This window comes from Emys orbicularis, chromosome 6, assembly GCF_028017835.1.
Source record: "Emys orbicularis isolate rEmyOrb1 chromosome 6, rEmyOrb1.hap1, whole genome shotgun sequence".
NCBI lineage: Eukaryota > Metazoa > Chordata > Testudines > Emydidae > Emys > Emys orbicularis.
The window spans coordinates 34,533,728-34,560,025 of record NC_088688.1 but is presented as its reverse complement, the minus strand read 5'-3'; the positions used below and the strand labels follow the sequence as shown (position 1 = coordinate 34,560,025).

The following is a 26,298-nucleotide window of genomic DNA, read 5'->3' as shown; positions in this document are numbered from 1 at the left end:
ATGGCACTAGGAGACCAGGTACAGGCTTTTGAGCCAGAGTGGCTGAACTGGAGGAGCTAAGGGAGACAGAGAGGTAAACAGACGAGATTTTCAGGGACACAGAGCAGTCCCTCCCCCAGTCTGACAGCCCTGGTGCTGCTGAGAATGACAAAAGTCTTGGAGAAAGAGAACAGCATACTGGAGTGAAAGGAAACAATCCTATTATCCCTTCCAGATATCCTGGTATCCTCTCATACTGAGGATACCCCTCCAGTGGAGGGAACCTCAGTTATTTAAGAGAGAGGTTATAATAATGGGAGATTTGATTATTAGAAATATAGATAGTTGGGTTCATGATGACCGGAAGAACCACAAAGTGAGTTGTCTGCTGGGTGTGAAGATTGTGAACCACTCGAGTCATCTATGTAGATGTATGTGCAGAAGTCTAAAATCACAGAAACTGGTTGTAGAGGACAACTTTGGTTCGAGTGATCATGAGTAAATTTAGTTTAAACTAAATGGAAGGATAAGCAAAAATAGGTGTGCAACTAGAGTCCTTGATTTCAAAAGGGCAAACTTGAAAAAGTTAAGGGAATTATTTAGGGAAGGGGATTGGACTGAGGAACTCCAACCCAGGGAGGTTGAAGTGTTCTCCTACAGGTTTTTGTATATTGCCATTCCTGATATCTGACTTGTGTCCATTTATCCTCTTGCGTAGTGACTGTCCAGTTTGGCCAATGTACATAGCAGAGGGGCATTGCTGGCACATGATGGCATATATAACATTGGTGGACGTGCAGGTGAATGAGCCGGTGATGTTGTAGCTGATCTGGTTAGGTCCCTGGCCACACAATAGCAGATGTAAAGGTAGCCATCTTACAGCAAAAAAACTTCAGGACCAGACTCCAAAGAGAAACTGCTGAGCTCCAGTTCATTTGCAAATTTGACACCATCAGATCAGGATTAAACAAAGACTGTGAATGGCTATCCAACTACAGAAGCAGTTTCTCCTCCCTTGGTGTTCACACCTCAACTGCTAGCAGAGCACCTCACCCTCCCTGATTGAACTAACCTCGTTATCTCCATACTGATTTATACCTGCCTCTGGAGATTTCCATTACTTGCATCTGAAGAAGTGAGGTTCTTACCCACGAAAGCTTATGCTCCCAATACTTCTGTTAGTCTTAAAGGTGCCACAGGACCCTCTGTTGCTTATCACTTTTTGAATTTTCTTGCTTAACCACCTCTTCCCAAGAGCTAACAGAGATCTAACTGTTAAAGATGCAGTAGTAAGAATAGCTGTTAATGTAAAAGATCCTATCTGGCAACCAAATAAGCACATGAGCATTCCTGAGTACTAACAAGACAAACACGGAGGAATCAGAGTTAAATCTTCATCTTAATCAGAATTTGTAGAATAAAGGGGCAAGGGCATAAAACATACAGCAGGGTGAACACCCACTTCTGCAACCTTGAGATTAAATGGTTGATACCATTTTATGGGCTTGAAAACTGCCAAGTCTACTTGAAGTGTCATCATGTTTTCTATACAATTTTGCTATGTATTTTCCTGAGTTGTGGTTCTTATCTCAAAATCAGGCATTGCTTTTTATTATATTACAAAATGGAAAATGGCTAGAAGTGTAAGTGTTTTAGAATGAAACGCTAGGTTAAAGTGAACTGGCAAGGCTTAGAGGCTCATAGAAAGAAGAAGAAAAATCGTATTTAAAATAAAATAAAAAAATATGAGAAGATCATGATATTCAAAGATGAACAAGACCCACAAGCTGAAATCAGTACGTGTAGAACTGTATGATCAAGTCAACTGCAGTGCTTGTGATTTTCAAAGCAGGGTAGGTAGTTCAGTCACACATTTTTCATTACATTTAAAGGAAGATGTGTAGCTGCCCTTGAAAATATAAAATTTCAACTAGATATCCTAGAGAAACCAATGATACTTGTGCACCTGGCGGCGATATAATTCTTAGCACACTTCTAAAATTTATAAAGTACTTTGAAGATTTAAGAGTCTTTCATCCAGCGATTTCAAAGCACTTATAAAACATTAGCTACATCACACAACATTCCTTTGAGTTAAGTAACAGATATAGAGGAACCACTTCGTTCACCACTGAAAAGCAGCTTCCTCTGAGGTGAAACCTAGCAGCTGTTTAAGAATGTAAAGCTACATCAATCAATGTATTTCCCTTCACTTTCTTAGAGAATAAAATTCCCCTCTTTTCTTAACGTTTGCAAAGGCTTTTATGATATACCCTGAAAGATGCTATTAGCGGGTAATCAATTATTTTTTGTCAAGGTCCAAATTTCTTGGTCAAGGTCCAGACTCCAGAGGGAAAAAAAATAATAATAAAAAACAAAAATAAATAATAATTCAATATAAAGATTTCTGGGTCCATTCAAAAGCGTCAGGCGAACCGTGGGCCAAACCCGGACCGCCAATTGACTACCCCTGCTATATAAAATATATTTTAACACTATTGATATTTGACAATGAAACTGAACTACCAACCTGCATCTCTCCTTTCTCATCAGGCTTTGCTGGCTTTGCAGCCTCAGTAGCAGAATTCTTCAAACTCTCTTTGCTGCAGTGTAATAGGACTTCAACCACATATAATGGGTCCAGCTCACCAGAGTTAGGCTATTGTGGATAGAGAGAGAAAAAGTCAGCAATAGTAAATATCAATTGTTCAAATACTGGTAACAACAGAAAGGAAAATGTGACTTCAAATTGACATTCAAAAATTTTGAAAGGTATTGCCCCTAAACTTTAACAGTTCAGTACTTCGGTCCCGAAAATCAATACTACAATTAAGTATATTTTAATATACATACGTCTCCCGTGCACGCACACACACGCACACACACAATATAAAGGTTTTGCAAATTTAATTACATTCACCCCTTTAGCCCCAACCAAAACCTGCCCTAGATAGAATCGCTTTCAAAGGAATGTTTTAACAATGTCAACATTTCCCTGCAATGCAAGAACTACTAGCTGTTCCAAATCTATATAGCCTTCTATACTTCCCAAGAGAAGCGGCTGAGAGTGGGAACGGGCTCTTGACATCCATTCTGGAATCCCGATATCCCAAATTCTTTACTTTCCCAAGCTTCTGCATCTCTTCTTCTGGTAGAGAACTGAACCCCATTTGATCCAATCAATAATGGCACTCAGTTGGTCAGGCAGTCTCTGTTGTTCCACATGTGATGCACACACTCACCACTGGGTGAGAACACTACTATCTGAGAACTCCTAACTCTTGTTAGTCTGGGCACTGAGGTCTGGTCTACACTGAGGGGGGTGGGAAATCGAACTAAGTTACGCAACTTCAGCTACGTGAATAACGTAGCTGAAGTCGACGTACTTAGATCTATTCACCGCAGTGTCTTCACTGCGTTGAGTCGACAGCTGACGTTCTCCCGTCGACTCCGCCTGCACCTCTCGCTCCGGCGGAGTACTGGAGTTGACGGGAGAGCGGTCGGTGGTTGATTTATCATGTCTAGACTAGACGCGATAAATCAACCCCCGCTGGATCAATCGCTGCCCGTCGATCCTGCAGGTAATGTAGACAAGCCTCGAGAGACCAGGCTTAGTCAACAAACCAGCATCACTCACCTTACAGCACACAACACTTGCATGATACTACCAAGCAGCATTTATATTTAATATTGCCAAGGGTTTTAACAAGAAAGTTAATCTACAGGTTTGCAAGTCAGTATTTCCCCCCACAACAGAGGTCATTCATCAACAAATCTTTGCAGCATAATAGCATTTATTTTGGGAGAGAGGAGACAATGGAGGGAAATGACATCTAGTGGGCCAAGATTTCATATGATTGTGTAAGGGGCACAAATATCTGGCTTATATTTGCACAGGACACAAGTCTGGTGTTCCAACAAAGTAGAATTCTTTAAACAGTGATAATCTTAATGCTCTAGTTTTCGTCAAAAAAATTACAACTTGTATGGAACAATCTACAGCAGTGTTGTTTCCTTGTAGTAGCGCTGCACTGACACATTTCCTTTTATTTGGCACTAGAACCAAAGTATAGAATCACAACAGAAGCTCCATTTTAAACTATCATGTACAAGCTTTTTAAAGTACTAATCACAGATTAACATAAGATTTTACAAAAAAACAATGTAATCAAGATCAGCTTTAAAAGTGTTTTGTATTGCTGTGATGAAAAGAAAAACATCAAGGGATTTCATTTTATAGGTACCTGAAGCAGAATGTAGGCAAATAACATTCTACAAGAGATTCTCAGTGCTTTGTACACAACTTAATTTGCCCATTGGTAAACATCAAATATCAGGTTGTCCTGTCCCACAACTAAGTTGTTTTCCAATAATTTAAGTCTTAATTTGTGATAAGATTGTTTCTCTTAATTCTGTCCTATTTTGTGAAAACGGTACTTGGCAGCTGTTTTAATTTAGATTTACAACCCCCCCGTGACCATTGCCATCATCTGAACTATATTTGAAAATGAAATCCATGTGTGGTAAAGCAGAGTCTAGCCAAAACTCTTAAAAAGTATGGTGCTTATTTGAGCCTAGAACACACTAGCATACATTAAAATAAACTGAATACAGTTCAAGCACTAGAAACCCATGTAGCAGCAAACATATGATTAAATCATCTATGTAAATCAGCTGTGTTTTGAAAAAGATTAAAACTGGAGATGTCATTATATTGCATTAGTTAGCTGCATTTTGAGGCTTTTACCCCTTGCTCTGAAGCATCTGATATTTGATGTTGCTGGAAACAAGACAAGAACAGATGGACCACTATATTTCCAATAAAGGAGAGTTGCAAGGATGTGAAATTCAGATTCCCCGATGGATGATATTCAGGTTTTTTTTTTTTAAACCCCTCCCATCTTGGCATATCTTGTTGAAAAGGGCTCAATTATCGGGCTAGAAGGGACCGCAAGGGTCATACAGTCTAACTCCCTGTCAAGATGCAGGATTTGTTCTATCAATCTTTATATACTATAAAGGTGTATTCTAAATGTAGCCTTTTGAGATAGGGAGAACTGAGAAGGTGTAAGGGAGAGATTACATTTTAGTTGATAATTTGAACTTTGATTTTTAATGGAAACACTTTCATCTGAAATTATACTGATATGATTGCGAAGTGAATATGAATTCAGAAAACTGATGACAACTAATTAAGCACCTGACTAATTATACTAGAAGGTGTCTAGTATAATTAAATAAGTCAGATGCTTAATTTTCACATCAATTTGATAAATTAATAATATTATACTCTTTATAGCTATTTTGCTATATTCCTATTATAAAATTCATATTTCATCGGCATGACATTTTATTGTTCAGTAAAAATGGACAACTAAATTCCCAACAGTTCTCAGTGGCTGAGTATAACAATGTGCTACTTGGAACATCTATGAAGTGCCATGGAAGCGATTCCATGAGTTAGATACAGGAAGGAAAGTGTAATAGAAATAAAATGTTTCTGTAACGGAGACAGTCAAGAACAAAGTTCAGTTTGGAAGGAAAGTTTCAGCTTTTCAGGTCAAAGAAAAAGACATGTCAGAGATTTGTGTTTGTATGATGGAATCTTTAAGCTTTATGTTAGACCCCTAAGATTCTCCTCCACCCCAGGAAATCACACAGATGCCAAAATCATAAGGAGGTAACAAAGATCAAATAAGCTTCTCAATTCAACCCATTCCCAAAATCTTTGTTTTAGGATTCAGAGTACAGTCTCTATATTCACTAATGAGGTACATTAAGTCTAACACAATACTTCACTAGAGAAAGAATAGTCAACTTTCATACAGGGAGAAAGCTGACTACTGAAGAAACTAGTAGTACTAATGGTATTCACCAAGGATATTATTGTGGAAACAGAAAAAACTGTTCCAGCTGAATTCTTATGACACAAGTGGAGGAAGGCGTCAGAACAAAAGTTAAAGAAAATATTGTTGAAGAAACTGAGTATATATTAAAATGACAAATCTGTGAAAATTATTATATGATCAACATCTATATCCCAGGACAAACTCATAAGACAAGAGGCACAGTGGTTTTCACTTCTATGTGTATTAAAGCAGCTGTTAATTATCTATTTTTAAAAGATCATTTGTCTTGCATTGGCCCAAGATTTAAAAAAATCCTCAAAGAAACTAGTTTTTCCATATGAATGCTAGGAGTGGCATAGTTCTAAGTCTATTCCATAATTTTCAGTATCTGTTATACTTTCCGCTACACTCTAAAGGAAAAATTTAGCAACTGTCACAATGGCTCAACTAAAAGTTGCTGTTCCAAGTGGAATTACCCTCTCCAGCACAGATCATTATTTCAATAGTAATATTAAAACCTAAAAGGCTTGTAAAAGATTGAGATGGGCAAAATAGGAGGCTTTTAAATTATATATATATATAAATATAAAAATAAAACACACACAACAGAGGTGGAAAGAAACACCTCAGAGTGACACAGAAGTTGGAAATGTTACAAAGAATAAGGGGCGGGGGGAATCTGTTTTACTGCTCGTCAAATGGTTCATAAGAAAGCAATTTAAGAAACAGCACTTCAGTGTAAAAAGGCTATTTTCCAGTCCACTTTCTTAACTTGAGTGAGAATGGAATAAAAAAAAAAAAAAAAAAAAAGGCAAAATAGAAAAAGCAACATTCAAAAGGACAAAATAAAAGCGCCACAAAAAGTTTTGTTTCTGCATCTACATCTGCTGTCTTTTCTCTATTATTATTATTATCATTAAATATTTATATTTAGTAGCACCGAAAGGCCTCAGTCACAACCGAGACCACGTTGTGCTGTGCAAAGAGAGAATCTTCCATATAAGTACAGTAGTTGGACCCTTGTACTCATCCACCATAATTACAGCATCTCTATATTATATGGCCATTCCCATACTCAGCTACAGAAAATATGTTTAAACCTATTTTGAATGCAAAGATTAGAAATATCTCAGTGTCAAAAATTTCTGAAATGAAGGTCAAAATGTAAGGCCGAGCTATGCAAACACCAGCTGCAAAAACAGATTTCCAAAGAGGTTACTTACCCTGTACAGTAATTGGAGTTCTTCGGATGCATGTCCCTAAGGGGGCTCCACTTGAGGTGAGCATGTGCTCTATGTGCCTTCAATTGGAGATTTTCAATAGCTGTGCTCATTCTGTGCACACGCCTAGCTATCCTGTGCCCTGTACTATGGATATATGGAATGCCCTTGGATTCTTCTCCACTACAAAGCCCTAAGAAAATGAGGCTCCAAAGCAGAGGGAAAGGAGGGTAGGTAGTGGAAACCCATAGGGACATCTCAAAGAACTGCAGTTACTGTACAAGCAAAGTAACTTCTCTTCTGAGTAGTGTCCCTGTGGGTGCTCCTCTAGAGGTGACTGCCAAGCAGTATTGTCTGAAGGCAGTGGGAGTGTCAGAGCTTGATGTAGGACTGGCTCTAAACTGCAGAACCAAAGGCAGCATCGGCCCGAGAATCATCAGCTATGGCATAGTGTCTCACAAAAAGTGTCTTGGAGGCTCAAAAAGGTCTAGTCCTGTCCAAATAATAGGTCAGCACTCTCCTAACATCCAAAGTGTGAAGGGGAGCTTTCTTCCTAGGCAGATCGGGTGCAGGATAGAAAACTGAAGATGAATTGACTGGTTTATGTCAAAATCTGATATAACTTTGTGAAAGAAACACAGATGTGTTCAAGGAGATTCCTTTTCTCTGAAAAACAGTGTAGGGAGGGAGAGCCAGCCATGAAAGCTGCTAGATCACCAATTCTTCAGGCAGAGGTAATAGCCACTAAGTAGGAGAGTTCAGAAGCAAGCAGCTAGCTAGCGATTGAAATGGAAGCTTCATCTGAATATTGAGAACTAAGTTTAAGCCACAGGTAGGTGAGGGGTATCTAACACTCGGGAAGCGATTTGCTAACCCTTTGATGAATCTGGAAGTTACAGGATAAGCATATTCAGAGAAACCCTCCACCAGAGAATGAAACACTTATGGCTGCTAGATTAAATGTAATGGAATTAATAAGAAAAATTTCCTTTCTTCAGAGGAAGAAGATATTCCAGAACCTCCAAGATGGAGGAATCAGCAGGAGTTAGGTGACAGTAGGTACACCAGAGATAAAAGCTTTTCCATGTCTGAAAGTAGGTCCTTCTGGTGGAATTTTTGCTACTAATAGGCAGGATTTCTTGAACCTCTCCTGAACAGGAGAGTTCTAACCCTAAGAGCTATTTAAGTATCAAGCCTTGAGCTATAGAGAGTTCAGAATGGAATGAAGAATGCTCCCTGAGTCTTGACTGAGAAGACTGGGCATTCACTGAACATTGACAGCTGGATGGGAGGAGAGGTAAAGGAATCATACTTGTCTTGGCCAGGTTGCTGCAATCACGATGACTGGCTTTGTTTCATCTGATTTTGTTTGAGGCCCTCTGGATGAGCGGCTTTGGGGGAAAGGTGTAAAGTAGACCCCTGACTATGAGAAGAGAAAGATGTCTCCTACAGAAGGATGACCCAGACCTCCTCTTGAACAGAACTTCGCACACCTCCAGTTGCTGTGCAGCGAATACCACCAGAACTTTTGTGAACACCCCGAGGGGCAGTAGACAGTCTAAAGGGAAGGACTCGATCTTAGTAACGTTCCTGATCTATCATGGCATTTAGGAACCTCCTGGAAAAGGGTGTATCCTGATATGAAAGGACACGTCCTGAAGAGATCAAATGATAGCTGCAAGTGTCACTATCTTGAATTTCTGTATCTTGACAAAGGTATTATTCAGCATCCTTAGATCTAGAATCAATCTCCACCCTCCCTTCCTTTTAGGAACCAAGAAGTATCTGAATTAAATCCTCTTCCCCTGTACTCAGTGGGAACTGGTTCAATGGCTCCTATGCAAATAAGGGATAGAACATCTTGTTTTAGAAGCGGTTTGTGAGAAGAGTCCCTGAAAAGGGAGGGGAAAGTGCAGTGGAAGTGGATGGAGTACCCAACATTATACCCACCAAAACCTGTTGGAGGTAATTTGCCCCCATGAGGTGTGAAAGTGAGAGAGACAATTCCAAAAACGTGGGAGACAGGATGGTGCAGCATCAGATCTGGATCAAAGGAGTATTCATGCACCTCAATGACTGCATCAAAAACATTTTGTAGACAATGACTGCTGTGTCAGGGTAGCAGTAACAGTTGAGAACTTTCCCTCCTGCATCTTGGGTTTTTTCTTAGGTGGCTCCAACGACCAATGGGATGTATGTGATCTCTGTGCTGTCGGAGACCAACTAAATTTCTTCTTATTCACAGGCTTATATATGCCCAAAGAATAAAGACCCGCACCAGAGTCTCTCAGAGAACACATCTGTGTTCTGTAGCGCATCATCTCTGGAGTCACTAAACAATTTCAAACCATCAAAGGGAAGTTCCTCTACTGTGCTGTGGACTTCTCTGAAGTGATGAAGCTCTACACATAAATACAACTGTTGAGATGGCACGAGCTTCCGTATCAGATGTGTCGTGAGAAGCTTGCAGGGTTGTTCTCACCAAAAGTTGCCCCTCAGCAATAACTGCTTGAAATTGCTCTCTATGCTCTTGTGATAAGTATTCACAATCAAAGAACTAAACACTGTGTAACTGATGTGGGGGAATTCTGTGTCACTGCACAGTGCAGAATTTACATAGACATTGATGTTCTGCCCAGAATTTCCTGCCCAGAATCCCCCCCCTCTCCCCACACACAGGCTGCAGAGTTGCTGGCCGCCACTAGGGTCTGCTGGACCCAGCAAAGCCCAGCTTACACATAGAAGACACTGCTGAGCTGAGGGGAGGGGGAGGGAGCTGGGGGGGTTCCCTGCTGCTGCAGTTCCCGGCATGTCCTGAAGGAAGAAGGCAGCGTGCAGGAAACTCCACACAAGCCCGGGACCCAGCATCAGGCTGTTACTCCCTCTGGATCCCTGGGCTCTAGGAGGGCAGGGGGTGCGCATGTGAGCATCTGGGCTGGTGGAGAAGACTCCCCGCAGCTGGGCTCTGGGAGGTAAGGAGTGTGGCTTTCTGGCCCCCCAGCTAGGCTCAGGGGCGGAAAGAGGGACAGAGAAACAGAAACTGGGTTCTCATAGGGGTTTCTTTAATTCTGTACTCCTGGGGGAGTGTGTGTGTGAGTGTGAGTCTCTGCATTGCTGCTGACAGGTATTTTGAAATAAATTACCAAAATAATTGAAACTGATACAGTGTTATTTTGACAAATAAAATTTGCAGAATTTTAAAATATTGTGCATAGAATTTTTAATTTTTTTGCCATAGAATTCCCCCAGGAGTATATTTTGCCAGAGTCACCTGATAATTAGCAATCCAGAATTGCAGGGCTGAAGACAAAACTTTTGTAACCAAAAAGGTCTAAGCACTTGTGGTCTTTATAATGTAGAATCACCTTTGAATGGTGTTGCCCATTACATTCACTCACTGCATCCACGACCAGTGAACTAGAGGCAGGATGAGAATGTAAGAATTCTAAACCCCTAGCTGGGACATAATATTCTTTACCTGCCCTCTTAGCTGTTGAGGATAGGAAGAGTGGGGCAAGGAGTGTGCAAGGGCAGCAGAAGGAGTCTGTCAGATCATTTGACAAGTTCTAATAGTTCCTTATTTATAGGCAAAGCTACCTGTGCTGATGATGGTAAAGTATCAATCAATTTACACTGGGTCTCTTGAACTACTTCTAATGGAATCTGGAGAGTGTCTACTACTCTCTTCATCAAATCCTGCAATTGCTTGATGTCATTCTCCTAAGTTGGTGAAGGTATCACAGCCTCATCTGGGGAGGATGAGGATATATTAGTCTGTGGAGTTTCACCCAGTAACTGATGAGGAGGCATCTGTGCAGACTCTTGATGAGTCCTGGACGTTGAAACTTGCAGTACCAAGATGTGTATAGGACACTCGAACTCTGGCTGTACTGGCACTCTTGGTACCAAAGAAACAGCGGCAGATGGTACCGAATTCTTTGGAGCCAACTGCAGGGACCCAGAAGCACCTCATTCAGGCTCTGATGGTACCAAGGACTTGTGTACCCAATGATGGGTATTGTTGTCTTTAATATGAAGGGAACCTTGGTACTGAGGTCGTTTGAAGCCTTCTCAGAAGCCTTTAAGGGGTACTGGGTCTCCAGTACAGAAGGCCTTGTAGGAATACACAGTCTCTCTGAGGAGATCTAGCACTCATCTTGGATGAGGCTTTCTCCATTTCACCCAAAGGTCTGTCTTTCAAAGACCTAGAAAGCGACTGAACTGTTGAGACTGATGGGGCACTGTGGGAGCTTGAAGGCTGGTGTTTGGAGTGGGAAGGAGAGTCTGTGGGTCCTTGATCTGAAGTCAGACGAAACGAATGTTCCATTCTGAGAAGCTGAAGTTTTGTTTTTGTCCCTCTTGGAGTGACTCTTGAAGTTCATGCAGATCTTGCACTTTGAAGGCATGTGCATGTCCCCAAGGCAGTGGATACAGTGCAACTGGCCATTACTAACTGGGAAGGATTCCCAGCAAGTGAGGCAATGTTTGAAGCCTGGGGACTTAGACACAACCCACAGGGAAAAAAGAACAAACAAACAAAACAAAAAAACAAGCTTTGAGAGGACCTCCCCCTACAATGGGAGAATGGGGGGGGGGGGAGGCAAAGCCTCGATCAAATTAGAGAAAAGAACTCTCAAAGCTAACAAAGTAAACACTAACTACAAGAGCTACAAAGAATAAAACTGGAATAAAAGAAATTTAATATAAAGAACTAAAACTTGACAAGGTGAGACGCTGCACAGGCAAGCATTACCAACTGCTCCGTCTCAGGCTGAGGGTGGTCGGTCTGTTACAACCCTATGTAGCCTCAGCACAGACCATAAGGATAGCTACATTTGTGAAGACTGAATGCACACTGCTGTGAAAAATCTCCAATTGAATGTTCATGCAGACCTCAAGTGGAGCACCCACAGGAACACTTTTCAAAGAGGAACTAACATTTACTGCTTCACGGTAATTTAGGAGTTGCAGAAATGGTGAAAATTTGCACCCAACGTGGTGGAAAAGTGTTTGCAAGAATCTTCTCTAGGGAAGTCATGCAGCTTGTGGCAGTGTTTCCCTCCACATTTTCCAAGGCCTATCTGGCCCTTTTGGTATGTCTTCTCTTTCCTTGCCTCCTCCTCCCCCATCAAACTCTACGGTGAGCTATTAAAGAAGGATGTTCCTGTGGTTAGGGCACTAGCCTAGCACTTCGGAGACCCAGATTCAATTCCCTGCTCCACCAGACCTCCTGTGTGACCTTAGGCAAGTCACTTAGCCTCTCTGTGCTTCAATAACCCATCTGTACAATGGAGATATTTATCTTCAGAGGGCAGTTGAGAGGATAAATAATACAGTATCTATATCTTTAATGTATCTCAAAGGATCCTTCCTGACCGTGGATTGCTTAGGATGGAGCTATAGTGCACCATGGCTCTCAGCAGCCAATTCGAGTAGCCTGAAAGGTCTGGTGTTATTCAATACACTGTCACAGTGTCCTGGATAGACTCGTAAACAGGACACCACAGATAACTCCATCAGTTAACAGGGGACCATCTAAAATAAAAAGATAGGACTCCAGGTGAAGATCTCTCTCCCAACTTCCAAGAACCTTTTTCTTTCCTCCTTCAATGTGAAGAGTTTACAAAGGCCTGGGCCTTTTGCAGCTTTTCTAGCAAGGGGAGAGACTTTTTTTTTTTTTTTTTTTTTTTGGCCTGTGAAAAGCAACTAAAAATACAGGGTTTTATACCTCCATTTCATCTTTCTACACATTTAGTGAAAATATGCATCTTTTGCCAGTGAAGGAAAAAGTGTGCTATTTTACCTTAACATTTGATTTCTTGGAGAAGTTAACAACAACTCCCCAACCAAAATCGTCATCTTCATTTTTTACCTGAAAAGATGAAAGCATGTTATAAAAGTAACCTCTAGAAAAAAAGCACAATGACAAGTATACTTTATGCATTGCTGTTTGCAGTGTTGTAGTCATGTTGGTACCAGGCTATTAGAGAGACAAGGTGGGTGAGGTAATATCTTTTATTGAACCAACTTCTATTGGTGAGCGACACAAACTTTTGAGCTACACAGATCTCTTCTTCAGTCTGTTTATGGATTGCTGTGATTTATAACAAAGCTGACTTTGAAGCAAACCTTATTAAACACTCAACCCTAAAGGAAGGTTAAAGAACTACAATTAAAGTCAAATTTACTATTCACCTGGGATAAATAAAATTAGGAAGAGAATCAACTAGCAAGTAGACACAAGCCTTGAAAGTTTGATGGGCAGGGGGAGATGATAGAAGAGAAGGAATTTACCTTTACCAGCCTGCCTGGCTGTAAAAACGGCAAGCAGTACTTTGGCTTGTGAACATATTCTTCAATTTCTTTACCCAGTTTAGCAAGCTGCTGTCGGATTTTATAGTAGATGACCACGCTTTCCTCATTTGGAATTTCTATTTTGTTGTACTGTTCTTCCAATTTATTTACCTCTGCAAATAAAGCAATCTTGTGTAAATGTACAGATTCCAACATTATCTTAAACAATATTATAGCAAAGACTCATTCACAAAAATATGTCGTTAAATATTATTTGAATATCACTTTCAATACAAGTTTTCTATTTAAAACAAACCAAACTAAAATATAACCCCTTTCCAGAAAGCTTGATATCTACAAGTTTGTCCTTTAATATTTAGCTGCAAATACAATGAAAGTTATAGACGAAGAAGTCATATTTAAAAAACATTCATCATTATGAACTAGCTTTGTAGAAATGAGGGGATTTGGGATATTATTTTCCCTGAAATCCCTGGCTAATGGCTGTACAACAGTCCCATTAGGACCCAAGATCGCCAAATTCATTTGCAAGAGAGCTCACTGTTCAGCAACACAAAACACTCCCTTCTACCTCTCACCTACACATGGGCGGCAGCTGCAAGGTTGGTTGCATAGTGCTGAGAACAAAACACAGGACCAGGAGTAAAAAGCCTGAGTTTGCTTCCCATTTCTACTAGCCCTGTTGTGACCTAGTAATACCCTCTCTCTGTGCCTCACTCCCCTCCCCCCTCACTCTGTAAAATTGGGGGGGGGGGGGGGAATACTCTCCTGTCTTTGTAAAGTACTTTGAGATTTACAAGCCTCAGCTGACTGGGCTGCTGAATATTGAAGAGGTTGTGGGACTACAGTGAGTTCCGGGTCTAAGCCCTAAGTTAGTCATGCCAACAGGTTCCTGGAAGGCCTACATGCCACCAGAGGGGAAGCAGCTGGTGAGGTGCTCACAGACTCATCTGGTGCAGATGAGGGTGAAGGTGTCCTCTATGGCTCACCAGTCACTCATCTTCCTCTATTACTGACCCCTCAGACTGAAACAACAGCAATGGGGAACCCAAGTTGTTTCCAGTGGGAGGCCAGTAGTACACGCTGATCTCCATGAGACCCCAGGGATAGGGTACAAGTTAAGCAGATTCCAGTCCAAGATAAGGACTTCTGGGGCAGACTACCCCAGTACAAGTATTAGTCCTAAATGGGTCACAGAAAAACCCGGCATGAGCCTTAAGCTCCATTCTTGATGGCACTGGGACAGTGACCAGGGCCCCAGGGAACCAAGGTACAACCACTTCTAGGGAACATTTACTCTGTCATTGAACTCTATAGTGAAGTAACACAGAGAGGGTGACACGATATCAACGGAGACACAACCAGCATAGATTCCCCACTCTTCCCGGGGTCAGAGGGAGCATCAGCAGAAGTTGATGTCAAAGGAGCCAATGCTGACAGATTGGGAGCAAGGAAAACTGCTGGTGCTGTGCCTCTTCTGCTTCCTCTCCCAGCCAAGGGATAAAGAATCCTGACGTGAAGAAGCCAAAGCTCAGTGAGAGTATGGCTGTAATATACATCCATAGAATGGACTGCATCTCCAGCCTTAGTAAACCCTACTCAATTTCATAAAGTTAATTGAAGTTGAGGTGCCTACAAAATTCTAAAGCACAGTATGGTTTTTGATATAATAATTTCCAGGAAATACCCAGATTGCTCTCCAGCATAGTTTTCTGAAGCAATGCTGGACTCTAAACTATGGGAACAAAGATTTGGGCATGTCTATGGGTATGAGAAATGTTCTCTGAGAAATGCACATCATATGCAAATACTGTCTTAAATGCCACCCCTGCAATCCAACACATACACAGTGCAATGGGGTGCCAAAAACCAAATTCCAACCCTGGTGTGGATCTATTATTTTCCCCCACTTAATGCCACTGAAGAGGTGAATTGCTCATTCTTCACTGGCAGATGAAGTAGATACATCTGCTGTGGTTTTGGGATTCCACTGGGTAAAGCTCCTGGAGGAGTTTGAACTGTCAAAAACTGATTGACAAGAAGCACTTTAGAAATTAATCTTGGCTCATGGAAATATAGTTTAAAGCAGGCAGAGCATGGCTCACAAGGCTAGCCACTCAGGGGAGTAGAAAACAAAAGCCTTGTTTCCATCAGGATTTTGCTTCACAGTTGACCAACTTTCCAGACTATTTACAAAGCCTTACTAGAGTATCTTTTTTTCTGGTGGTTTAGACACCATAGGCCTTAATTCTTTTTTAGATACTGAAATATGCTATTAGGATTAATTCAATTTGACTTATCTATGTTTTGAACATGAACAGAAACCTTGTCTGCATCTCCCATGAGCCCAAATACACTTTTTTTTTTTGCTCCTCTTCCTCTCCTACACATTTGCAATGTGGTGACCATCCTTGTATAACCTGTTCACTGGATATCTCCAAAATCAGTAAATTCTGTGCCCAAAAAAGGCCCAGGTGCTATTACAGAACAACAGAAGATGGCTTCCCTCCCTAAAAACCCTCTCCCAGCCACAACCATAACAGCAAGTGCACTAAGCATTCTGCTGCCAGGGAAGGCGAGGCTGTACAGTACTAGAATCTCTTGGTGGATTCTCATTATAAACATAAAACCCTATCTTAGCTATCCGACCCCACAGTTAAAGTATCCTTGACACGGTCTCTCACATGGTTAAGTATGTGATACACATAATACTTACTTTCTACTACTCCTGGAATAGCTCTGTAGTGTTGAAACTGGTAGAAGGATTTTTCTAACATGTATTCAGGGTTAATTTCCTCTACTCGGAGTAAGTTCAACACCATGTTGTACGTCAAGTGAAAAGCACTGTTTAGAGGATCAGCTGAGCCCTAAAAAAAAAAGACGCCCCCACTCAAAACATTAGTTACAGCACAAGCAAAGCAATCACAATATATTTGATACAGTGTCTTATGTGAAAAATTATTAAACTGGTGCTTTGTATATCTTTGGATAAAGGTTTTATAAACTCCATAATATTTTTCTAGATCTCACATCAGATCTTAACTAGCTGTATGATGAACATCCAAGAAACATAACAGTGCTTTACATACCATTGTGAGGCAAGTAAGTTTGCCAAGTCAGGGGCAATTAGAACCTTTTATATAAATTGATCCTAATAAACCCAGAAGAATGATTTATTTTTATAAAATATAATCTAGTGTCTCTTAACTTCTTTAAAAAAATTATATACATACACAGTTTTCCCCCTCCCTACCATATCTTTGTAACTATTTAGATACAAACAAAACTTTATCACAGCATATCACCTGAGAAAGAATATTTCCTCTTCACTTACCAAAAAATCTAACAAGATAAAGCTTGCAGGATTGGTCCCTACATTACACACACGCAGCTATGATATTGTTTGCTCTGTTATGTTGCTAGGGATTACTTTTATAATAAAGGATAGGACCCTTTTAGATGGAAGGCACTTTTGTGCCACATGCAATGCCTATGTTTTGGAAGGTCTTCACAGCTCGTTTCACTAGGCCAGTGAAGTACGGGCGTGTTATATCAGTAATTCACTTGTTTGTCAGGCAGGTCCAGTGAGGCGTGCTTGACCCAAAGGCTGAAATTCACAGAAAGCCAACTTGGTAGCTGTGCTTCCCTCTTAGGAATACCCCATTTCCCACTGAAATTGATATGCAGCCTATCAGCCATTAAAATAACGTAATACTTTTAAGACATTTTCCATTTTAATCTCCTAAGCAGGACCGCATAACTGATGGCTCTGCAGCACTTGACAGGTGTCTCTCAATTTGTAAGAGACTAAACAGAAATTACATACTCATCTCCACACACACACACACACACACACACACACACACACACACACACACACACACACACAGTGAAAGTGAAATATGAGGTCATCGGATTTGATGAAAAATATTCAATGGCTAAAAACAGACTGGCAATGACAAAAAGCAATGCTTTTAAATGAATTTATTTATGAAAGGAAAAGGAAATGAAGACAAAAACTAGTAGACCACTACATTTGCCTTTATACCAGGGGTAGGCAACCTATGGCACGTGTGCCGAAGGCGGCACGTGAGCTGATTTTCAGTGGCACTCACACTGCCTGGGTCCTGGCCACCAGTCCGGGGAGCTCTGCATTTTAATTTAATTTTAAATGAAGCTTCTTAAATATTTAAAAAACCTTATTTACTTTACATACAACAATAGTTTAGTTATATGTTATAGACTTATAGAAAAAGACCTTCTAAAAACGTTAAAATGTATTACTGGCAGGCGAAACCTTAAATTAGAATGAATAAATGAAGACTCAGCACACCACTTCTGAAAGGTTGCCGACCCGTGGGGTAGAGGCTGGCTCTGCTATTATCTAAGCTTGTTGGCTCACCCACCTTAGGGGAATTATCAGATGGGCAACTATAGCCAGAATAAATCTACAGATTACAAGACACAAGTCAACCAACAGCACTGCCGGATTTACTGCCCTGCTCAAAAAAAACCTTCCCTTAATATAGAGTACAGCCTTTGTCTTACACTGTGTAAAATGTAACTTGTCCTAACTTGGTGAACACGCGCCATCTAAAAGGAATAACCTCAGCACTGTCAAATAAACTCTTCCTTTAAAAAAAGGCAGGAAAACAAACCAAGATTGTTTGCTACCACAATACAGTATTAGTATAAGGGTTAGAACATACCAATATATACCTAGCACATCTGCATATTTACTTGAAAGGCTTTATTAAAGATCTTTGTACAGAAATATAAAGCAGAGTGGAATTTGATCTACACCTTTTCAACTAAAATCTGAAACGGCAATATTTTGATCTTTATGATTAATGACTAGTGTTAAGATCTTTAAATAAGGCCATGCCATTTAATTCATACATTGTTTATGAATGAACAGAAAGAATGAATCATATTCTGAGTTAAGAAATTTCTTTTCTCCTCTCTCACAAATGTATATATTCTGGGGTAAGCAATTTCTTTTCTCCTCTCTGACAAATGTATCTATCTCCAAATTTTAAAAATCTTTGGTTTCTCTATATTGTAAGATTTAGCCTTGTACTAAGTGATGATAGAACTTTAAGTTTCTAACTAAAGCTGCCACTTCTTAAACCTGAACATGTAACTGTAGCAAATTTAATATTTTTCATCCTGAAATTTTAATAAAAATTGTTTTAAAAGAGCACAAAGTATTTCTTAATTTTTTTAAAAATACATTTTACAGTACCATTTATAATAATTTCTTGGAAAACTGAATTAATTAGTTTTACCCTAGTTTATAGTTGTAGACATCTCTTGAGCGATTGGCTGGGGCACAAATTTGTTTTGTGGAACTTTTAAATTTATTTAGAATAGTTTTTTGCAGCCAAACATGTGGATTAAATTTCAGGCCTACCTAATCTTGCTAACACAGCTTTGCTGCCCATTTTTAAACACACAAAAACACACACTTGAGAATGAGCAAATATGAAAGTTTGTCCAATGCCAAATTCTTTTCCATCAGTGAATGCAGCTTAAAAAAAATAAATATATTACTCAATATTTATAAATGATAGATACAAAAACATGTAAAGTAACCACAAAGACAGAATAGTAAGATCAACAGACAATATAGCAATTCTGAGAAAAACAGTATTTCCAGAACAGAGAGCCAAATTTTTGAACCACATGGCCAGCAAATTGAAGCAGACTGGTAATCTTGATTTAACTTTTTTAGGTTTTGTCTTTTTTCCTTAACGTTCTATGAAGGCAAAGTTACAATAAAAGGTTAACATACTACAGTGTACATCACTTGTTCTTGATTTACCAGTGTTAAAGGTCACCACAGGGCATCAACTCACCTATAACTGGTGGGCATCACCTGTTAAAATGCTAGCTCAGCTGCATCCTTGCTAAAAGACTGATCACCCAACATCTGCAGCAGCCAAGCACAAACAGATGCAATCAGGTGAGCCTAAGAGCCAACTAACACTGGACACTGAACACCTTTAGGAAAATATAGTCTTCCAAAAACACACTTGCAAGTCTGAGAATAGCTTCTCAGAAATTAACGACCTACTTGAACTGACTTAAAAATTCTTAAGACAAAAGCAGTTGCCAACACCTAATATCAGTTAAAGTCATTATGTTCATGTTTTCCTGATAAAGAATGCTAAAAGCCCAGAACATAGCAGCATACAAGATCTTCTACAGGAACAATGCAGTCAAAAATTATCGGTTGTACTGCTACTATGCATCTTAGGGTTTTGAACTGGTGTCCATCTGAGCCGGGGTGGCCAACCTGTGGCTCCAGAGCCACATGCGGCTCTTCAGAAATTAATATGCGTCTCCTTCTATAGGCACCGACTCCGGGGCTGGAGCTACAGGCGCCAACTTTCCAATGTGCCAGGGGCTGCTCACTGCTCAACTCCTGGCTCTGCCACAGGCCCTGCCCACACTCCACCCCTTCCCACACCCTCCCCTGAGCCTGCTGTGCCCTCGCTCCCCCCCCCCCCCCCGAGCCTCCTGCACACCACAAAACAGCTGATCAGGAGGTAAGGGAAAGGAAGGGGAGGCACTGATCGGCGGGGCTGCTGGTGGGTAGGAGGCGCTGGGAGCGGGTGGGGGGAGCTGAGGGGGGGGCTGCTGACATATTATTGTGGCTCTTTGGCAATGTACATTGGTAAATTCTAGCTCCTTCTCAGGCTCAGGTTGGCCACCCCTGATCTGAGCACTAAATAGGATGTTAAGCATTTATTGTTAATAAAATATAACTAACTGGGTTGTGTTTTTACTGGCAAACAGCTGTAAACCGAAAGCCAAGTTAAATAAAACTACAACCTTTCAGGGCTAGGGAGTTCTCACCATCTAGATTGAAATGGGAGAGGACTCCCAGTTTTTCATCTCTTGGGGTGATCCCTTATTTTCAGTGCTAGAGCTTTTGTTTGTTTTCAAAACTGGAGCCTTGCCTGACCCACAACGTGAGAACTGTTGTTCTTGCATTACAGTACTAAATATTGATCAAGCCTACATTTGCAGCTCTGCCAGATCTCCAAGGCTCATAGTTACTGGACTAGTTTTCTCTCTCATATATATCTGAAAGTGAGGAAAAGGGCAAAACAGAAGCAAGTCACCAAAATTCCCCCCTTTGACCATGTGACAGAAGAGTAAGAACTCAGCAGGCAGCTTCCCTGCAAATTATCCCTAGCATCAATCTTTTACAATGCTTTCATGGGGAACGTAAGACATTATCTGGAACCAGCTTACATGCATATTAAGAGCTATTCAAAAACACAAAATGAAGTAGGTCTGATTTTTTGACTAAGGGCATGTCTTCATTAGCCATGTTAAAGTGCTACCAGCACTGGAAGCGTGGCTTTACAGGGCTGAAACTTGCAGCGCTCAGGGAGGTGTTTTTTCACACCTTCGAGCGAGAAAGTTGCAATGCTGTGAAGTGCCAGTGTAGACAAGCCCTAAATAAATACACTTACACGCACAAAGATGTGCCAAATACTTAACAGAATGTGTTTTAGTCCTTAATTAACATGCTAGGCTGCCACTACTTCACACTGTTGATTTTATTTGACTTCCCAGTTTCTAGACATAAGCTAGATAAGTGAGCTTCCAAAAGTAAAGAGCGCAACATCACTATAAAACAGAACACTTTCAGGAAGTTTAAGACTATTCGTCATTTTCATCATGAGGGGACACAAGTATGCAACCCCATGTTCTGGGTGTCCCTAAGCCTCTGACTGCCAGATGCTGGGACTGGATGACAGGGGATGGAACGCTTGATGATTGCCCTGTTCTGTTCATTCCCTTTGAAGCATCTGGCACTGGCCACTGTCAGAAGACAGGATACTGGACTAGATGGACCATTAGTTTGATCCAGTGTGGTCATTCCTATGTTCTAAGTATGATGTATGTTTCACTGTGTGCAAAGTCATCATTCTGGGTTACTAATTTGTACACGATGGAGGAGCAAAGTACTTTCATCTTATGAAAAATGGTGAATGACCCCTATAAAAACCATGAACTAAAACCACTAACCATAAAGAATTCACAAAAAGATAGAAATCCCAAAAATAAAGTGAGTCATGAAATCCAGCAGGCAGTTTTCCTACACATCAGTTATATTCTGTCATGACACTAAGAACAAGATCTTAGGAGAATTCAAAAATAATTGTTCATATATACAGATAACAGGGACACCCTGAATTGCATTAGCAAGGATTACAATCCCTTCCCTCCCACCCCCGTCCCCAAAGAACACAACAAAAAACCCTAAAGCAAACCTCTAAGGGGGGGTGAGAGTAATAAAAGAATTTCCATATGGGCAAGTTCAAGGTTTCTTACTCCTCCTACTGAAGCATCCCAGTACCAGCCACAGTCAGGATACTAGACTAGAAGGACAAATGGTCCAGTCTGGTAAATCAATTTGTACGTTCCTATGGAAGACGTTAAACCTCTTATATCACTGGTCTACAATTTTTGAGAAGTCGTCTGCTTCAGAGATAAAATGTGCTATTTATTATGTATTTTGATGTGCTGAATTCAAATATGACAATTAAAACAACTGATTGGCTACTGTTTCTAAGATATTTAAGTTTTTACATTTTATGTCTATGTATATTGTGTAGATAGTAGAGTTTTAATCATAAATTGTAAACCTAGGTCTTTTCATGTGTTTATGGTTGCTTTACATGATAATATTTCACCTGTCCTGTTTATGTAACACTTTAAAAATCAGCAAAAGGGTTATATAAATAAAATTTATTATGAAACAAATGGCAAAAAACTATTCTGTACATAGTTTAGTCCTATTCAGTGTCGACTTGGCGCTTCTTGGCTTGTCTCTTGTATTCATTAAATGGAGCATCTCTTGTCACTGTCCAGCAATAGTCTGCAAGCATTGATGGGCTCCATTTGCCCTGATAGCGTTTCTCCATTGTTGCAATGTCCTGGTGAAATCGCTCGCCGTGCTCGTTGCTCACTGCTCCGCAGTTCGGTGGAAAAAAATCTAGATGAGAGTGCAAAAAATGTATCTTTAGTGACATGTTGCAACCAAGGTTTTGTATGCCTTGAGGAGGTTTTCCACCAACAACCTGTAGTTGTCTGTCTTGTTGTTTCCGAGAAAATTTATTGCCACTAACTGGAAGGCTTTCCATGCCGTCTTTTCCTTGCCACACAGTGCATGGTCAAATGCATCATCTCGAAGAAGTTCACGAATCTGAGGACCAACAAAGACACCTTCCTTTATCTTAGCTTCACTTAACCTTGGAAATTTTCCATGGAGGTACTTGAAAGCTGCTTGTGTTTTGTCAATGGCCTTGACAAAGTTCTTCATCAGACCCAGCTTGATGTGTAAGGGTGGTAACAAAATCTTCCTTGATTCAACAAGTGGTGGATACTGAACACTTTTCCTCCCAGGCTCCAATGACTGTCGGAGTGGCCAAGCTTTCTTGATGTAGTGCGAATCTCTTGCACGACTATCCCATTCGCAGAGAAAACAGCAGTACTTTGTGTATCCAGTCTGCAGACCAAGCAAGAGAGCAACAACCTTCAAATCGCCACAAAGCTGCCACTGATGTTGGTCATAGTTTATGCACCTCAAAAGTTGTTTCATGTTGTCATAGGTTTCCTTCATATGGACTGCATGACCAACTGGAATTGATGGCAAAACATTGCCATTATGCAGTAAAACAGCTTTAAGACTCGTCTTCGATGAATCAATGAACAGTCTCCACTCATCTGGATCGTGAACGATGTTGAGGGCTGCCATCGCACCATCGATGTTGTTGCAGGCTACAAGATCACCTTCCATGAAGAAGAATGGGACAAGATCCTTTTGACGGTCACGGAACATGGAAACCCTAACCTCACCTGCCAGGAGATTCCACTGGTGTAGTCTGGAGCCCAACAGCTCTGCCTTACTCTTGGGTAGTTCCAAATCCCTGACAAGGTCATTCAGTTCACCTTGTGTTATGAGGTGTGGTTCAGAGGAGGAGGATGGTAGAAAATGTGGGTCCTGTGACATTGATGGTTCAGGACCAGAAGTTTCATCCTCTTCCTCTTCCTAGTCTGACTCAAGTGAGAATGATTCTGGTGCATCAGGAACCAGCAGTCCTTCTCCGTGGGGTACTGGGCGTATAGCTGATGGAATGTTTGGATAATGCACAGTCCACTTTTTCTTCTTTGACACATCTTTCCCAACTGGAGGCACCATGCAGAAGTAACAATTGCTGGTATGATCTGTTGGCTCTCTCCAAATCATTGGCACTGCAAAAGGCACAGATTTCCTTTTCCTGTTCAACCACTGGCAAAGATTTGTTGCACAAGTGTTGCAGCATATGTGTGGGGCCCACCTCTTGTCCTGATCTCCAATTTTGCAGCCAAAATAAAGGTGATAGGCTTTCTCAACCATAGTGGTTATACTGTGCTTTTGTGATGCAAAAGCCACTTCACCACAAACATAGCAGAAGTTATCTGCACTGTTCACACAAGTACGAGGCATCTCTGCTCACTTTGGCTAAACAGAAATGTGTCCCTTTGCAAAATCAAACACTGACAAATAAGAGAGCACGACACTGTATGATTTCTAGAGCTGATATAGGGCAATTTGTTCAGCAGAGTGATGTAAGCTTCGTTATGATTGCATCATCCATGATTTCTAGGAATAACATGATGCAATTCATATCACGTATGACGCAATACCAGCTTCAGATTGCATAATTCATTGTTTTGCCTAAAAAGCAAGTACTGTCCAAACCCAGTCATAGATTTATTCATAGATCCAGTCAAAGATGTATTTTAGTCATTTCTGGTTTAAATTGAGATCCCTTCCCTTTATAACTCACTTACCCTCGCCATTCCCAAGTCAAGGGTCGTATATACTGACCCAATAGCATATCTTGAAAACTAGAGCCAATCAACAATTTTAAGCATCATTTTCGTTCTCAGTGACCCAGAATTAGTAAAGTTTGACTACATTTATTTCAGAAGCATTTTGGCTGTAGAGCAGTGTATTTAACCTTTAAATTGTCCCCTGTGAGTAAAACATGGCAAAAAAGTAAGTTTAACGTATAAACATATCAAAATCCACAAAACAGGAGTTAAAAAAAATGTGAAAACTGAGTTTATTAGAATAAAACAAAACCCCAGTGATTGAGGTTAAGTTATGATCAACAGACTAGAACCTTCTTAAAATGAACAGAAGTCTCTCTCTCTTTTTTATATATACACACGCACACCCCCCATCAGAAACTAATTTTGATTAGAAAATTATGATTGGACAGGTTTGCCAACATTTTGGCCATTTAGTTCTTCTGAGGCACATAGCTCAGAATAACAGGTTTAATTAGAGCAGCAACATAACAGTTAACCATCCAAATTCCACCTAATGTGCTATCTGCTGTCTTCTAGCAACTTGAGTGCAAGCACCAGACACAGAAGCTGCATCACTAGCTTTTGGTTGTCTTCCTATTCCCCACTGCATATTTGTCTTGCTTTGTCTTTAAAAAAAAAAAAAAAAAAATTTAACTTCAATTAAAGATAACCCTGAGAACTAAAATCTATCATTTAACTGACTTTCTTCACAGACAAGAACGCCATTTAACAAAAAACTATGAGGCAATAATTCCCCTCTTATTTATTGTGTTTAAAAATTGTTTAAAAAAAACAAAACAAAAAGCTTATTTTGTGACAAACAACGAGCAAAACAAAAGACCCTAGCAACAGAATTTCAAACTCAAATTTGTTGTAGCTTTGGCAGTAAAAACAAGTAAATATGGTAACTTTAAAATTAAGGCCTTGATTTAGAAAGGTACTTAAACATGTGCCTATCTACTTTAGGCAATTGAGCAGTGCCACTTAAATTAGTGGGACTACTCAGATACTTAAATGTGCTAATGCAGCTTCCTGAATTGGGGCCTATAACATCCCCCCTATCTAATGAGCATAATGGACATAAGTTCAAAACAGTACTGCAAATTAGCTCAGTAGTATTTCATCACAATAAAAATACAAGAAAAATTATAAATTAAAATTTTTGAAGAGTAAGTAAACATTTGTTATTTTACCAAAAATTGTGTCCTTGTCACTCTGGCTTAGGCAAATCTTTGAGCAACACCCAAAGCAGTGGAGATGTTACCCCTTAACTACCCCAGTGGCCCTGCCACCATGTAATTCATGTCAGCCTCTGGCTGGCAGGTCAAGTCCTCTAGCAAATTAGGGTACGGTACATTTTACAAATCGTGCCATCAAAAGTGGTTTATAGCTGAATGAGCTTCATGTCAAACCAGACTTCAAGGCTGCAATTAAGTTGGTGTGCTCAGCAGATGTTTATAAGTGGACAGTGTGCCGCTGGAATGGTTCTGCTCTGGCAGCTTATGCCTCACTTGAAGTCTCTTGGTCTCGCATATGGTTGTATCACAAGCAGTGAGATCAAACACAGAAAATTCATATTTATCACTCAAAATCAGGAGTAAGGAGAAGTGAAGTACAAATGCTATTCCTCTGTAAACACCCTTAAAATATTAGAAAAAAATTTAAAAATAGAAGTGTACTGTTTTAGATGGGATGGAAAACCAAGGACATTGAAGACTCCACAACATTTTCATAAGAGTAAAGATGTCAGCCATAATGTTCTATCCAAAGTCCAATTCAGGTAATTACATTTTGCCTCAGAAAATTCACAACACATTCCAAACAAATAACATCTTTCCCTTCCTGGACTACACTGCCACATAGTATTGCTGTATGCTGTTAAACAATTACCACACACCATCCGAGAATTGGCTATACCCCACTATCACTGATTAAGGGAATGGAAAGGAGAACAACATTATCCTCATCTTCAGTAGCAGCCGTGTACAGTAAGGAGGCGCACTAACTCCCCACTTCAGACTAAACCATCTGTTTTGTGTTTTCAAAAGAATTTG

At 40.3% G+C, this 26,298-nt stretch overlaps 1 protein-coding gene across 1 annotated transcript in view; it reads right to left on the bottom strand.

Moving 5' to 3' along the window:
• Positions 1–26,298, bottom strand: part of MTREX (Mtr4 exosome RNA helicase) — an 85,121-nt gene that overhangs the window by 23,300 nt on the left and 35,523 nt on the right. The window contains exons 16-19 of the mRNA XM_065406070.1: positions 16,080–16,230; positions 13,343–13,515; positions 12,852–12,920; positions 2,510–2,638 (exon numbers count right to left, since the gene is read on the bottom strand). Coding sequence (XP_065262142.1) covers positions 2,510–2,638; positions 12,852–12,920; positions 13,343–13,515; positions 16,080–16,230 — 522 coding nt within the window. The remainder of the gene's footprint in view (positions 1–2,509; positions 2,639–12,851; positions 12,921–13,342; positions 13,516–16,079; positions 16,231–26,298) is intronic.